Here is a 17367-nt window from a genome sequence, read left to right as displayed (position 1 = left end):
GTCCCATCAGCAGTATCCTGGTGAATAAATATGGCAGTCGTCCAGTCATGATTGCTGGTGGCTGCTTGTCTGGCTGTGGCCTAATTGCAGCTTCTTTCTGTAACACTGTATCGGAACTTTACCTGTGTATTGGTGTCATTGGAGGTGAAGTATTGTTTGTTTTCAGGTGTTCATTTTTTGCTGGTCATTTGGTACTCCATTGCATTCAACTTTCAGATCTCTTGATTGAAATTCTTTTCTTACAGAAATGATTCAAACTGTAGATAAACTGAGTACTAGAAAAGCAAACATTTTAAAAGAAATTTCTGGCATATAATAGGCATTTATTCTTTATCCATTGACTTTAAAGAAGTGATTACCTCTCTTTTCCTAAAATTACACAGTGGTGGTATACATGGTTAATCTCTCTCTTTACCTCTTCCTCCTAAGGAGAATAGGCCCTTACTGGAATAGGACAATATATTAGACATAAAAGAGAAATTATCTGATAAGAATGTTCAAATAACATTTCTGAGGGGTAAGGGAAACAATTCCCCTCTTCTTTTTTTTAGTCACCAAATTAAGGTAATGAACCACTAATGTGAATAAAGATTGCACATTATGTCTCAATCCAGAAAATATTGCTATTAACTTATTGTGGTTTGTGTTTCCATACTTTTATATGTACAAACCTAACCTCTTTTTTAGTACCAAAAAGAATTAAATTTTGTAGGTTTCATCACCAGTTTTTTTTCACTTAGTAGTGTAAATCATAAATATTTTGCCATGTCAGTACTCTGATATATAACAAATTTAATGTATTATTTCATTGACTACATATAGTTTTATTTAACTAATCTCTTTGTTGTTGATTATTAAAGATTTGGGTTTTTTGTTTGTTTGGCACTGGGGACTGAACCCAGGGGTGCTTGACCACTGAACCACATCCCCAACTCCCCTGCTTTTTAAAAAAAATTTTGAGGCAGGGTCTCACTGAGTTACTTAGGGCCTCCTTAAGTTGCTGAGACTAGCCTTGAATTTGTGATCCTCCTGCCTCAGCCTCCTAAACTGCTGGGATTATAAGCATGCACCACCATACCCTACTGTTAAGGGTTTTAAAGGGACAATGCATTGTGTTTTTTGTTTTCTGTTTCTTTTGCTGGTGTCTTGTGTATGCTGGGCAAATGCTTTACCATGGACTTATACTCCCAGTCTTCTGTGTGTTTTTTAAATACATATATGTTAAATTGTCCTCCACATTTAGAGTCCTGCCACAGTATGAGAGAGGAGATGTACTTGCCAACAATGGGATATTTTTTTTTCATCATTTCTAATTTAATAGGTGATAAGTACCTTCAGGTTTTCATTTGTCTCTGTTTGCATATTAAGAAAGTAAAGGGTAACTGAAATAACTTTTCATTTTGTGGATAGGTCTTTGAGTATACTACTTTTTTTTTTTTTTTTTTTTTAATATGTTTTTTGACTACTCTTGTAAATTTACTTTCTTATTGACGTAAGAACAATGAGGCTGGGGATGTGGCTCGGTAGTAGAACTCTTGCCTGAAGTACTGGTATTGAACCCAGAGAGTATCTGATCATTGAACTACATTCCTAGCCCTTTTATTTTTTATTTTGAAACAGTCTTTTGAGTTGTTCAGGCTATTGCACAGTAAGTAGTGATGCTGAGATTTGAGTCCATGTAGTTCACCTTTGAATTCATACTTTACAGTGTATCATCTAATAATGAGGTTCTTATGTCTCCTCTCTTACTTGTACCTCTTATTTTAGTTTCTTTGTCTGGTTAAGTAATATCAAAGGTATTCCTGGTATTTATTATATCATGTTATTTTTTGCCCCTTTTCCTTAGGTCTTGGGCTTGCTTTCAACTTGAATCCAGCTCTAACCATGATTGGCAAGTATTTCTACAAGAAGCGACCATTGGCCAATGGACTAGCTATGGCCGGCAGCCCTGTATTCCTCTCTACCCTGGCCCCACTCAATCAGGCTTTCTTTGGTATCTTTGGCTGGAGAGGAAGCTTCCTAATTCTTGGGGGCCTCCTATTAAATTGCTGTGTGGCTGGATCCTTGATGCGACCTATAGGGCCCAAACCAACAAAAATAGAAAATGTTAGGTCCAAAGAATCCCTTCCGGAATCTGGAAAATCTGATTCAAAGAGTTCTGGTGATGCAAATACAGATCTTATTGGAGGAAACCGCAAAAAGGAAAAACGTTCAAGTATCCAAAAAGTTAACCAATTCCTGGACTTGTCCCTGTTCACACACAGAGGCTTTTTGCTGTATCTCTCTGGAAATGTGCTCATGTTTTTTGGACTCTTTACACCTTTGGTATTTCTTAGTAATTATGGCAAGAGTAAGCATTATTCTAATGAGAAGTCAGCCTTCCTTCTTTCCATTCTGGCTTTTGTTGACATGGTAGCCAGACCTTCCATGGGACTGGTAGCCAACACAAAGTGGATAAGACCAAGAGTCCAATATTTCTTTGCTGCTTCTATTGTTGCAAATGGAGTGTGTCATTTGCTGGCACCTTTATCCTCCAACAGCTACGTTGGGTTCTGTGTGTATGCGGGATTCTTTGGATTTGCCTTTGGGTGGCTCAGCTCCGTATTGTTTGAAACACTGATGGACCTCGTTGGACCACAGAGGTTCTCCAGTGCTGTGGGATTGGTGACCATTGTGGAATGCTGTCCTGTCCTCCTGGGGCCACCACTGTTAGGTACAGTATGTTTCCCTACCTCTGTGATTATACTATCAAAAAAAAACAAAAAAAACCCAGGTGTACAGGATTGGAACAGTGATAGAAAACAGATTAGTGAGCTGTTTGACAAAGAGCAAGTGTTTCTCATTTCTGTGCTCTTGTGCTGGCACACTACTTAACAAAGCATAATTGCTAAAATACTAAATCAAAATAGAATCATCAGCTGTAGGGAGGATCAGATATTATTATAAAAGACAATATTTTAAAAATTATCACAAAACTATCATACTCTGTGTAGGAGAACAGTTCTACCTTTAAAAATAATTTGGAGATTTTTAAATTTTATTTATTTTTTGTACTGGGGGTTGAACCCAGGGGTGCTGAGTTACATCCCTACCCTTTTTTTTCTTTTTTTTCTTTTGAGACAGGATCTCACTAAGTTGCCAAGGGTGGCCTTGAACTTGTAATCCTCCTGCCTCAGCCTCCGGAGCTGCTGGAATTACAGGCATGCTCCATCATTTCCAGCTCAGGGAATTTCATTTCAGTGGTGGAATTTATTCCAGTAGTAATAGTGTAATAGTAAACTCACAGCATACCAATTGTTACACTAAAGTTGTATGTATCTGTTGCATCTCACAAGTCTGTGAGGTAGGACTGTTTTAATCCCCATTTCATAAGTGAAATAGAAGCTTCAAAAAGTAAAATAATTTGGCCAAGGTTATACAGCTTGTAAGTCACTGTGTAATTTGGGAACTAGTCCCTGAGGTTACTTATCACTTCATCTTTTAAATTAATAGCTCCATAGATAACACAAAGCAAGAAAATAATTTGAATCTCTCTTGGATGTGATTCAGACTTTTGGAATTTCGTTTTGGGGAGTTAGTATACAGAACAGAACAAAAGTCTACAGCTATTTTTGATTTTGTCTTTGGTACTGGGGATTGAACCCAAGGGTGCTTACCACTAAACTACATCCCCAGTCATTATTATTTATTTATTTTTGAGACAGGGACTCATCAAGTTGCTGAGGCTGGTCTCGAACTTGGAATCCTATCTCAGCTTCCCAAGTGATTGGGGTTGTAGTCATGTGCCACCATGCCTGGCTACAATTGGAGCCTTTTCGTAAAGCTCTTTTCCTCCCAACCCCTTCCCAGTGAGTTTACAAATTCTGTCAAATTTCATCTCCTTAATCTCCTAATCTGCCCATTTTTCTCCATCACAACTAACGCCCCTATCCAAACTCCTGTTTCCTATGCCAGCTGATCCTAATGGTAACCTCATAACTGGTACTCCTGTACCAGCCCCAGCGGTCCTGCAGTCTTACACCTCTTCGGTTGCTTCCCACTGCTCTTAGGGTGAGGATAAAAGTTCCTAATGTGACTTGCGAGGCTCTGCCTGGCCTGGTCTCACCTTTCTCTCCAGCCTCATTTCTTAGCACCAGCCCATCTTCCCCGCTCACATGCCATGCTTCCTCCTACCCCTGTGCCTTTGCACTTGCTCTTCTGCCTGGATCTTCTCCTCACCCCCTTCTGAGGCTCCCTGTCGCCCTGCAAGTCTCGGCTCAGTGGACTCAAGGGAGGAAGACTTCCTCACCCCACCTGCCAGTCCCAGTCCTCCATTTTCTGCTTTCACAGCCCTCCCTGTAGCGCTTGTCACATTTGTGTATCTGAATAACATCTCTTCTCCGTTCAGCTGTGGATGGTAAGGCCCTTGCTCACCCTCATCTGCAGAGCTGAGCGAAGCCAGTGCCTGGGTCTTGATGGGCTCTCAGTGACAGTTACTGAATGAGCCATGCCCGGAGTCAGGAAACCACATGGAACCACATCTGACCTGGTTCTATTAAGTGCAGAGTAGGGCTTTCCAGAGTTAATTTCTGGAGATACTGATAAACTGCAACCATAACAAAACGTTTAGAAACACAAAGTTAAATGGGTTTCTTTACTACCGGACTTCACAAAGCCTAGAAGATAAAAAGAAGTGATATGCCATCCCAAATTCTTTTGACCTTTGAAACATTAAACTTCCTGTTGCAGTAGTTACAGGTACAGACCAGGGGTCAGATTTCCCGGGTTAAAACCAAACGAATGGTTTCATTTACTAGCTTTGGGACCTTGGGCAAGTTACTTCTGTCTTCTGTACTTCAGTTTTTGTGTCTATATGGTGCGGATGACCACGGAATGTGCCTGTCGTGAAGGTTAAGTGCTTAGCCTGGTGGTGAAGTATTGCCGTTGGTTCAGTTCCCGGCACAGGACACTCTGGGAAATGCTGATAGGGAAAGAGCCTTGGCCCCGGGTAACTGGAATAGCTGTGTGTCCTTGGACAAGACTCCTAGACCTCTTGTGAGCAACACTTTTTCCATTATGTATTGCGGAATTGGTTGTAGGTAATTTCCAGGTCTTTCCTAACTCAAATTTGCCAAGAATTGGTGATTTTTCATGTTGCTGAAGATAACAATATACAAGGCCACTCTAAATTGGTAATTTTTAGAAATCCCTTTTTTTACTGATTTGTTATTTGTGGGCTTGTGAAGGTTGGATTAACATTTTTCTGAGTGGATCCTTAACACTTTGTTGGGGAAAGAGTATCCCTGTTCAGTGTACCCACATTGCTTTCTTTTTTTACATCTTCAGGTCGTCTCAATGACATATATGGAGACTACAAATATACGTACTGGTCATGTGGTGTAATCCTAATTTTTGCTGGTATCTATCTCTTCATTGGCATGGGAATCAATTATCGACTTTTGGCAAAAGAACAGAAGGCAGAGGAGAATCAGAAAAAGGAAGGTAAAGAGGAGGAAACCAGAATAGATGTTGATGATAAGCCAAAAGAAGTTACTAAAGCAGCAGAATCTCCAAAGCCAAAACGCACAGGAGACCCCAAAGAGGAAGAGAGTCCAGTCTGAATCAAAGAGACTGGAGCGTGAATGGAGCAGTTGGTGACCCAAGACTTCTGAAATACTCTCCTGGCCTGTAGTCTATCAGTGGTGCTCAATACAGACAGTGAACATTTGTGTGGAAAACATACTAGGTGTTCAAACATGGAGTTTTTGTTTCACTCCTTACCAGTAGCCTGAATTGAAAATATCATATGCTTTGGGGAGGGAGTGGTTGGCAAAGTTTGTGGAAAGAAGTAGTGTTTTTTGTCTGTTTTATTTTAATCTTAGCTTTTAATAGTGTCAAAAAGATTATAACATGTGCCTTAAGTTTTAGTCTTTAGAACTCTTTAGAGAGCCTTAATTTTTTTAAACCATTCTGCTGAATTCATCTATTTTAAGTGTCACATTAAAAGAAAAAATAACAACTAACTTGTTTGAGGCAACTCTGAAACTTAATCTTGCTTTATTTTTATTTGTAATGTATTGTCAGACATTGTTAGTGGAACACTTAGGAATAGAAATGTCGGTTACAAGTTGGAGGTTTTATGAAATGCTGACTAAAATATTTTTCTAGCATCAGTAGTTGCCTGGCATACGTATGTGCCTGTTAGCTATATGTTTAGGAAATTTAAAATATAAAACTTGGAAACATCTTGACAGTCCCAACCACATAGTATTTGTCAACACCTCTCGAGTATCTTTTCCAGGATTCTTATTAGAAGCCAAGTAATTTTTTGTTGTTGTTTGTTTTGTTTGTTGGTGTTCTTCACTAAATTATTGCTTTCCCCTGTTCAAAACATTTTGAGTGGTTAAAGATCATTGCCCCTTTCAAAGTCACTTCGTATTATTTTTCTCACTTTAAAAGTATTAAAGTCTATAAAATTATATAGTCATGACTCCTTAGTAAATGCAGCACATCTAATTAAATGTAGACATATTTCATGCATCAGCTGAATTCAGATTTGGTTTTTCTAAAACCTCAGTTATACTATGAGTCTATTGGAATCTGTGTGTGTGTGTTTGGTTTGGTTTTGCTATTAGTTGCTGCTTTCTTGTTTTTGTCTTTGTGGTCCTGGGGATTGAACCCAGGTCTTCATATGCTAAGCAGATCCTGGAATTTTTCCCCTTTGACTTTTTTGGTGGTTCCATTTATATTTGCTTTTAGTTAGGGCTGTATATTATTCAATGTAGATAAATGTGTGTGTTGTTTTACTTTACATTCTTTTCAGTGTTTGCAAATTCAAGGGGGCCAGAACAATTGGGCTCCAGGCAAACCAATAAAGATAAGATTGGGAGGGAAGTTGTAAAGTATGCTTAGTTTCAATAAATCCTCTTTTTCTGAGTAGGCTTAAAAAAAAATTATGACATGCTTAGAATTATTGGGCACATTCTTATATCCACACCAAACTCAAAGTTTTGTGGCCCTTTTCACTTACCTGAAATGTGGAAAAATGGTTTCAATATAAGGATAGGAGGGAAGGTGGACAGAATGGAACTAAATATTTTTTAACCTAGTGTCTTCTCAATTAAGGCAGAAAGATAAATATATTCAATGAATTATATTCAATGTGTTTAAAATACCACTGTAATTGATGAGTGAAAGTTTAGATTCAAAACCTTGTGTAAGAGACTGACTTTTCCAAATAAAACATTTATTTTATTTTTAGAAAATATTTCTTCCTCCAAATGTTTTTCTTAAAGAATATTGCTGTGTATTCATTTTCATTATTAAGTTTCAGTTTGACCCATGCTAATATTAAATCACCCACTTTATGTGCCTTAAGATTTGTGTATATAGCTTATTCTGTACATTGATTTTTCTCCTTTCCTCCTTGCTTTAAGACAAGCAGAAGGGGAATTTGAAACCTCTTCTTGAATTGAGAGCATCCAGAGCAGTTAGCCTTAAGGACACAGTGACAAACTCCCTTTGTATGAGTGTTATGGCAGAGAAGGAGGAATTTGAGGGAAGAAGCCTGCTGAGAGTATTGGCAGACTTGACTTGTTTGAATGCTGCCATCTTTTGTGGATCCAAGTTTGACCTCTGGTGTACCTCTTTTCCCTTCTATGAAAATGAAGACGAATGTCGAGGAATTGTAAGTAATAGAAATGTAAAAAATTAATAAAATAAAGCAAGCCTTAAAGGATTATCCCTGCCCCCATCCCAGATAGTGAAGCTGTTGTGTTCAAAAGTTGAATCCTGTTACTGGAGTGGAAGTATTGTCATGCAGATTCACTGCTACTCTAGAATGAAGGGTTCTGGATTTTTTGTAATCAAAGCAAACGTTAGTAACTGGCTCAAATCGAACTAAACTTTTCATCACCTGTCCATCCCTTATTTACTTTTTACACTACAGAGATAGGCTTAAGGATTTGTTTTGTTCTAGTGCTGGGAATTGAACCCAGGGCCTTGCATATGCTAAGCATGTGCTCTCCCACTAAGCTAAACCCCTGACCCAGGGGTTTTATACAAGATCAATTTTGGTAACAGCCAACATGAAAACTCAGCACGGGCCTGCTCCATGTCTTCTCTTCCTAGTTAACGATCCTAGTTAATGACTGGCTAATAATCTCTCTGTTGTAAATCAATCCTGGAAACATCCGGCTTTCTGATCCTTTCTGTTGTCCCTTAGTTTATTTGAAGACTGACTTTATATGAAGTTTTATTTCAGTTCAGTGGTTTTAGTGACTGTGTGGGGAAAGAGATGTGTGCATACAGCACCTGCCTTTCCCTTTTTGCTGCCCCCAACCTTCATAGGTAGATGCCATATCTAAAAGGCCTGAGATGCTGACCAAGAGTACACTCTGAAACAAGCTTCTACATCACAGCAGCAAAATTACTTATGAAATTCATAGGTTGACAGTTATTGGAGATCATGCTAACATAAACCAGACCATTCTATCATGCTTACATGCAAGTCTATTGGAAATTTAGATCACCTTAACATAGTTCTGTACAAAAAGTATTCAGGAAAGGATAATGGTAAAACAAACTAGAAAATTCAGGCTCTTTTTATCCCTGAGTTAGTCACAATGAATAATCCTCTGGGTTTATTAGGTTCTCTGAATTTAGTAGTTTATGTCTATATCATAGTTGTACATGTCAATATTAAAGTTATATTTTAAAAAGGAAAAATTGTTAACCAATATTTTGTATGAGCTCATGTTTTATATTGAATTTTAGATTGATAGATAAATTGGAAATTGGTTACATGTTTGTATGAAAAACCTTGAGTGTATGGTTTTTACCTTCCCTAGCAAATGGTTCTCAGTATAATAAATTTATTCATCAGTGCAGGTGAGGCTCCTCCCCTTCTACCACACACTTGTTTGGAAAGGTAAGGAAAGATTAACAGTAAATTTCCACTTTTGCAACATGACTTACTTTAATAAGTCAGGCATTTGCCTAGAAGACATGAAGAAAGAAGTTAATGATAGTTTGCGTAACTACGAACACTCTTTCAGTACTTGATGGGAAATGACAACCCAGGCTTGCCTGACTTGCTCCAATGTGATCAGGCCAAGTTGCTTCAGTTTAGAAGCATCTGGACTAGTGTTGACGGGGGTGGGATGGGGTTCAAGTACATCACTCCTGAAATGTGTTCTAGCATTAGGATTTTAGTTTCAGTCACCCTTTTCTCAGTAAGTCTGGACTGTAGTGGCAAATCCATTCACATGTGAGTAGGTAGAAGTAATAGGTGTACAAGGGTAGAATATCTTTCTTGAAAACTGAAAGCATCCGTTTGCCTTGTGTTGACTTGCCTGGAGGGTAGTCATAGCTAGGAAAAGGAGTCACAGCCTATTGGGTGGGTGAAAGGTAAACTGTCTCAGTTCAAATTGAGGCTATGTCTTCAAACAAGTTACTTGGCCTCCTTAAGCATCAGGTTATTTCCTATGTAAAATGTTAATTAGTACCCACCCCTACATTTGTCAAAAACATCAGTTGATATGTGACAGCTATGTTAAAAGCAAGTACTTGGTAAATGTAAACACCTATTTTAAAAAATCAAAGTGCTTGGGAAAACTTTCTGCTCTTATAATTCCCAAAGCTGATTCTAATTTGGAGAGAATGGTTTTGGGGTGACTCTAGAATGTTAGCTAAGTGATCAAATTCTCCTTTTTGATCACAACTCCTTTTAGTTTTACTAACATTTTTCTTTTGTATGTAGATTAATGGGAAACCAACACCTCAGCATGTGGTTTGTGCTTGTATATCTGACTCCTTGCAGTGATATGCATCCCAAAGTCCTTGTACTTTTCTACTTAAACAGCACACTCCCTCCACAGTTGTGGAGATTATTGTATAAATGAGGAAATATAACCAGTAACTAATTGTGGTTAAAGTTCTTTGTCCCTAGCGATATCCTTAGAAGCAAATTTGGAAAATTTGCTTCTAAATTTTTCCCTACTACATCACTAACATAGATTAAATGACAAATTATCAGTTGGTGACTTGAGTAAATTTGTATAATATTTTGTGAAAGCAATTTTGTAATATGTATCAAGTACCTTGTTCACATTCCAAAAATTTCAAATTTTAAAGAAATCTCATGTCTATGTTCAAAATTATCACTGTTTGAAAAATCTTTAAGGGTATATTTAAGTGATAGTTATAATGTCCTTGTGATATAAACATGACAGTGTTAAGCTTGATATGTCAGCAAAATATGTGATAAACACATGCACAGGGAGAAAATTACACAGATATGATAATTGTAATTTTTCTCTGACAGTGCTGGGGATCAAACCCAGGGCCTTGTACATGCTAGACCAATGTTCTACCACTGAGCTGTATCCCTAGCTCTAAAAAAAAAAAATTTAATATAGCAAGTGGGGAGGAACAATGGATTTGATCTAGAAGACTTCTAGCAAGAGACACTTATCTCCTAAGAAAATGAAGCTAATGATTACAAGCATGTAATTTTTTTCAGCCTTTTCAAGGATTGTACTCTGGTGAAAGTGGGGTGAGTGGGACGCGGAATTCAAACACTTTCGGGGAGTGGACCAAAGCTACGGAGTGCAGAGGCACTGAACCAGCTGCCAGAACTTCTTCCTGCAGGCAGGTGTCTTGGAGACAGGATTCCTGCGGTTCCCCTTCTAAGCATCAGCTGCAAGTGAATGTTGAACTCATTCACGGGTTGTGGTTATTCTGAGGCATTATCTTTCTGAGATCAGCTTCAGAAAACAATACACTGATGTCACAAAAAGACTGTGGGTCTTTTTAGGGGTATAGCTCAGTGGTGGCATGCTTAGCATGGGTGAGGCCCTGGATTCAATTCAATTTACCAAGAAGGAAAACAAAGTGGAATTTGTGCCTTATTTATTGGATTCTTATTACGTCCTGCCCATTGTTTTAAGAACAGAACTGCACTATGTCTTCACATGCATCTTACATTCTATTTTAAATTTTTATTTATATTTTCCTTTAAAAAAAAAAAACTTACATTCAGGTGGGAGAAAATAGGTGATGAATAAGTTATAAGGAAAACAAATTTTCAGAATAGAAAGCAATATAATGGATATAAGTACTACAGTAAGTTTACATTAATTTATCTAAGCTTTTGGAGTATCTTCTGTTCCAGGAGAAACACCTCCTGCAGAAGCTTCCTCATATCCTTAAATCAAAAGGCATCCCTCACTTCTCATGCTGTTTTTTCTCAGGAAGCAAAAATACAAATAAAATTCCTAGATGGTAAACTCCTTGCCTATTGGAGGAGACTGGAAATTGATCTTAGGAGGGCATAAAAGGATCAAAAAGTGTGACTTTGAGCCAGTTAAGTTTTGGATCTCTGCTAAAAATGACAAAATTACTGCAGGGATTAAGTGTGAAAGTGCACAACATACTGCTCAGTGCAGAGTAGTTTTAAAAATCAATCTGCATGAATATTCCACGGTCAGTGTAGCAAGTCAGTTAAGTCATTAACCAGAACAACAAAGAATAAAGAACAGCTGATAATGCCAAAGCTCATCTGTTTACAAAGACTTCAAATGTATTCCAAGCAAAATCCCTGGGAGGTGAGTGTAATTCAGAATACTGACCCTTTTGGTGGGCCTTCATCCTAGCCCAGCACCTCCCCTGCTGTCAGAAGTCAAAGCAACACTGCTAGAGCTGAAGGTTGTGCAGGGTGGAAGCTGTGGAAATACACAAGAATGGAAGAGACCAACTCCTGAGTGATCCTGAAGGGTGAACAGTGGCCAAGCTGAATCACACAAACCCTGCATCCAAAAGAGTAAAATGGTTCCCAGCAAACTCACAATCTAATTTATGATCCTTACCCTTGGCTTTGAAATTCATAATGTGTTTCTCTTTTCACTTGGGATTTCCTTTTCTAATATGCTTTACTGATTCCAGAATTAAAACTTTGAATTTCCTGAGCTTAGACTGGCCACATCCCAAGAGGAAGTGGCTAGAAGCCATTAAGAGGGCCAGGAGGGGAACTGGATGGGGATTAAAAGTCACCTGGTGTGCTGACAATCTGTATATGCATAATTATTTAGAGAAGGTTCGTGTTTGTTATAGTCTTTGTGATTTATCTTTTTCCTTTCTTCTCACTGCTTTTTAATCTTAAAATCACCTTAAAGCCAAAAGAAAAGGGCCTGTGTGGTTTTTACTCAGACTTTATTTGTATATGCTTTTTAGAATAAGGAGCTTCAGAGACTTCTGATAACCTTTTTCCTTTCAAATTTCAAGTACTATCTTGTTTCTCAAATGCTAAGAAATGAGTAAACAGGTCTGCAGTAGGGAGTTTTCAGGGTTAGATACTTTGGGGGGGCTCTATCTCTACACCAACCGCTCCCTACCTCCCCTGTCCTACCTCCCACATACCTTATCAGTTGCCAAGTCATGCGGATTCAACTACTTCACTGTTTCTCCTTTCCATCACTCCTCTTTTCCCTGTGGTTGGCTTGGTTTATAAAAGCCTCCCAGGCTTTGTTCTCATTCTTTACTTCCAGTTCAATCTCAACATTGTTGCCTACGTGATTTTTCTAAAAGGGCCAATTCTCAGCATTGTTGCTTTAAAAAAAAAAAAAAGACAAAAAGTAAACAACTTTTATTACTTTAAACAAAGTAATAAAGATAAAAGTAATAAAATTCAAATCTAACCATGTCATTCCTCTTAAAATCCTATAATTTGAGGATAAAGTCCAAACAAATCTAAATTCCTTGACCTGACCCGCTGGGCCCTCTCTGATCAGCTCCTGTCTGCTGCTTCTGAGAATTGAACCCAGGGGCACTGTACAACTCGGCAACATTCCCAGCGCTTTTTTTAAGTGTTTATTTTGAGGCAGGGTCTCGCTAAACTACTGAGACTGGCCTCAAATTTGCAATCCTCCTGCGTCAGCCTCCAGAGTTGCTGCCATTTCAGGTGTGCCCCACCAGCCCAGCTACCTCTGCAGTCTTTTTCTCTTGCCAGTACTCCACCCGTGCCCTGCTCTCCCGTCTTAACCATATTTCCTAGTTCCTAAGTGCAAGCCCTTGTTTTACACCTGCCTGCCTTCAGACCTGCTGACCTGGTCTTGGAAACACCTCCCTTCTTACACTCACTCCTATTTGTCCTTTCTTAGCAGCACAGTGCATTGTTAATTCGTTTTTAAAATTTCCTACCAGGCTGAGCTTCTTGAGAAACAGCATACAAAGTGAGAGATGCCTTTTGATTTTAGGATCTGGGGAAGTTTCTGCTTGAGAAAACTGGCCAGGGGATGCTCAGTGAGAGCATGGGAGAAGTGACTGATAATCACGTGTTAATCACAAATTGTTCACCAGGGCCCAGATGCCTGGTCTCTTAAGAAAATTTTAATCTGCTGGGGGCAATAAAAGAAAATGTTTGCAATACATTGTGATGAGGGCTCTAAAGTCCACAGACCAGACATCAGAAGCACAAGTGGAACAAGGGCAGGGTGTTTCCCAAGCTGGTCTGAAGAGTGATGGAAGATGCAAGATCCTGAGGGCCCAGTGGGCTGCTGTACAGGGAAAACTGGCTCTTTTTCTCCATACTTAATACGCAACATGCAACACTTTTTTTGTGACCAAATATCTGCTTTTATTTCTCTACATTAAGCATTTCTCAGATTCTCTCTGGACAGCCCCTACCCTTTTCAAAGAGTCTTTGGGAGGCCTGTAATGGAACTCTATCCTCACATACTCTACCTGGCAGAGCGTCAGATTCCACAGGTTTAGGACTTAGTCCCACTACACTGCCTCTGCTTCAGATGACAACTGCAAGTATAGGTCCCTAGGTTATCCACAACTTTTGTCCAGCTGGCATATTTGAAAACAAGGGCTCCCAAGTTAGACACTAGGACACCTATTTTTCATATGAATAAGCTTCTAAAGTAGCTCAAGATTCAAAACATTCGTCTCTGAAAGACTCCTCCAAAAAGAGCAAATGTAAAGTTTAGGTGACTAATTGATTTTTTTTTTTTTTTAAGTTGAATCTTTTGTTACCATCCCATCCTAAGCCCCAAAAGAAAACTGATAGCCAGGCTTGCTGATATGTGCTTGTAGTCCCAGAGCTCAGCAGGATTGTATAAGCCTAGGAATTCAAGGTCAGCCTGGAAACAGTGAGACTTTGTCTTAAAAAAAAAAAAAAAAAAAAAAGAATCCAGGCATGATGTCACATGTCTATAATCACAGCTACTCTGGAGGCTAAGATAGGAGGATCATAAGTTTGAGGCCAGCCTGAGCAATTTAGACTGTCTCAAAAATAAAAAGGGCTGGGAATGTAGCTCAGTAATAGAGCACCCCTGTATCTAAGAGAAAAGAAAGCTAGATAAAGTATTGATAAACGTTAAGCTCTCAGATCAACAAGGTTTTCTTAACTATCTTTCTGCCCTAGTCAGATTCTTGAGCTCAGAGTAATCCATTTAGAAAATGCTTTGTCTGTCCTGTTTGTTCATGGGTTCTACCCTGAACTCCATAATCTGTTTAAAAAACAGAAGCTAAATTGGAAACCACCTATCTAACTAAATTAGTAAACTCAAAATTTCAGGATCTTCATTAGGACCCTTGGACTTTCTAAAAATGGGGGTAGGGGTTATTTGGAAACTGCTAAATAAAAATTCTATCTTTTTCACAAATATTAGTTTAAAAAAGGTATGGCCAAATAAGTAGGTAGCATTAACTTAGCCCATTTTTGTCAGAAATACAATTTAGATTTAAAAAAAATAAGTGAAACTGGATATGGTGGCACATACTTGTAATCCCAGTGACTTCAGAGGCTAAGGCTCCCAAGCCTTGAGCCTGGAACTTGATTCCAAGTTCCAGACCAACCTCAGCAACTTAAAAATGTGTTGGGGATATAGCTTGGTGGTAGAATGTTTGACTGCCATGCACAAAGCCTTGGATTCAATCCCTAATACAAAAATTTTTAACAACTAGTGAATTAGGTGAATGTAAATGTGATATAATTTTTAAGTAAAACTTTCAATATTTATGTGCTGTAAAAATATATATGTATAGGGCTGGGGTTGTGGCTCAGTGGTAGAGCACTCGCCTAGCATGTGTGAGGCACTGGATTCAATTCTCAGCACCACATTAAAAAAATAAAGATATTGTGTCCATCTACAGCTGAAAAAGTTAATATATATATATCTATATATATATATATGAATATATACTTAAAATAGTTGCAAAAATTTTTTTTTGGTAATTTGCAATCTTAAAGCTATGCTAAGTTAAAAATGAATAATAGATATCCGTTAAATGTCTAGAATATTTCCAAATGAGATAAACTGCCAAAACATTAATTACTGAACATTAAATTAAACTAATTTCCTTTTGGCTTATTATTATAGAAGAACTAAGGATCTGTTGGTAAATATGTCCTGTGTCACATGGGAAAATAGTATTATGAGGAAATGCATGCTTCTAGAAATTATAAAATGGGTGAATATACAGATGTTGGTATGTGGCAATTAATACTAAAAAATGAAAGATTATGATGAGCTAATAAGAACAAATAAAAAGTTTAAAAAGCAAGATTACAATGAATTCTAGTTCATAAATGTGAAGTTACCATAAAAAGGGAAGCAGGATGGGATTGTAGCTCAGTGGTAGAATGCTTGCCTAGCATGAGTATGGCACTGGGTTCAATGCTCAGCACCACATGAAAATAAAGAAGTAAAAGTGTGGTGTCCATCTACAACTAAAAAATTTTTTAAGAAAGGAAACAACTCTATATGCAAAAAATCAAGATGCATTTCTTCATGAAGAAAGTTTTAAAGTTTGAGGATATAGGGTTTTTTGGTCCTGGGGATTGAACCCAGGGCACTCAACCACTGAGCCACATCACCAGACCCCTTTTTTTTTTTTTTTTTTTTTTATTTAGAGACAGGTTCTCACTAACCTGCTTAGGACCTTGGTGAGTTGCTGAGGCTAACTTTGAACTGGAGAATCCTCCTGCTTCAGTCTCCTGAGCCACTGGGATTGCAGGCATGTGCAGCTGCACCTGGCTAAGAATGTAGGTTTTTGTTGTTAAAAAAAATTAATTTTTGTCTTGAAGTATAATGACATATTGTTTTAGAATGAAAAAGAATATAGGGCAAAAGCTGAATAGATATAAAAAGTTGGGAAGAGCTGGGGATATAGCTTAGCAGTAGATTCCTTGTCTAGTATGCAAAAGGCTCTGAGTTCCACTCCTAGCTCTGCAAAAAATTGTAAAAGAGTGAACAAAAGAGAATCTGGTGTAGTCAAATCTACTGAATTTGAATGACAATTTTTAAATTCTCCTTTTTTTTTTTTAACTTGAGATTGAACACAGGGTTTTTTATTTACCTTTAAATTTTGAGGCAGGGTCTCACTAAATTGCCCAGATAGCCACAAACTACCTCAGCCTCCCAAGTGGCTGGGATTACAGGCTTGCACCTGTCCCACATCCAGTCATCATATTATTTAGATCTTGCATTATTGCTGACAGCATTTTAGATTAATTACAAGAAATGTACTTTTATGCATTTTAACCCTCATTTAAGAAAAATAATTGTTATTTATTTCAGGTAGACATTTGGTTTTTATCAGGAGAAAGTAAATCTAGAGTTTAGTTTCTGCCAGTAGGAATCATTAGGTGGAGTCAGTGAATCAGATGTTTGACATATTTTATGGCAGCTGTTTCCCAACTCTCCTGGCAATGCCTTTCTCTAGCAGTAAGCCAGATGATGAAGCATTTCCGGGTTTACACTTTTATGTGGCTTTTCTTTTATCTTTTTTTTTTTTTCCTGGATTAACTGTATAACTATATTATTTCATTTTCTGACCTCCTCTGGGCTTTCCATTTTAATTATTGGTAAGTCCTCTCAATCACCTCAGAGAGTTCCTTAAAGGGGGAGTTCTAGGTGTTGAGAAAATGACAGAAAGATTGGACACTGGAACGTTCTTGTCTTCCTTGGTATTTGCTGCACACTTCTGCCAGGTTGAAGAGGCTGCTGCAGTTTCTGAATGTGGCAGCAAGCTCCATAGCTCTGACTTTTCAACAAAATCAGTATACAGGACACAGTGGTGTGTGCCTGTAACCCCAGCTACTTGGGAGACTGAGGCAGGAGAATCATTTGAGGCCAGGAGTTTGAGGCCAACCTGTGGAACACAGTAAGACCCTGTCTCTTAAAAAAAAAATAAATAAATAAGCATCAACATTCAGCTCCTTCTATTTTGGAACTGTTAGAAATCTGGCCTTTTCAGCCTTTATTTTCTTTCCTCAATCTTTCATTCTTAGCCACAAGAAATTCTGCATGCCTCCTCAAATCCTCCATTTCAATTGCCTGCTCCTGTATAATTGTTTTATCATCTTTGGGGGCTTTGCTT

General features: G+C 38.2%; 1 protein-coding gene and 2 long non-coding RNA genes across 12 annotated transcripts in view; 1 reads left to right on the top strand and 2 right to left on the bottom strand.

Moving 5' to 3' along the window:
• SLC16A1 (solute carrier family 16 member 1) overlaps positions 1-7246 on the top strand; it is a 51101-nt gene extending 43855 nt beyond the window's left edge. For all 10 annotated transcript variants that reach the window (XM_079135704.1, XM_079135703.1, XM_079135710.1 and 7 more), the window contains 3 exons: positions 1-144; positions 1847-2713; positions 5326-7246. In XM_079135704.1, coding sequence (XP_078991830.1) covers positions 1-144; positions 1847-2713; positions 5326-5600 — 1286 coding nt within the window. In that variant the 3' untranslated portion in view covers positions 5601-7246. The remainder of the gene's footprint in view (positions 145-1846; positions 2714-5325) is intronic.
• The window catches only part of LOC306658859, a 28564-nt gene that overhangs the window by 2379 nt on the left and 8818 nt on the right, over positions 1-17367 (bottom strand). The gene's annotated exons all lie outside the window — the stretch shown is intronic.
• LOC306658856 lies at positions 6555-15151 on the bottom strand. Its single transcript, XR_013763170.1, has 2 exons — positions 12397-15151; positions 6555-11786 (listed from the first exon to the last, which is right to left on the bottom strand). It is a non-coding gene; the product is annotated as an uncharacterized lncRNA (long non-coding RNA).

The sequence above is a fragment of the Sciurus vulgaris genome (assembly GCF_902686455.1).
Source record: "Sciurus vulgaris genome assembly, chromosome: 1".
NCBI classification, from domain to species: Eukaryota; Metazoa; Chordata; class Mammalia; order Rodentia; family Sciuridae; genus Sciurus; species Sciurus vulgaris.
The sequence above is the reverse complement of the archived record's forward strand: the minus strand, read 5'-3'. Positions and strand labels throughout refer to the sequence as shown.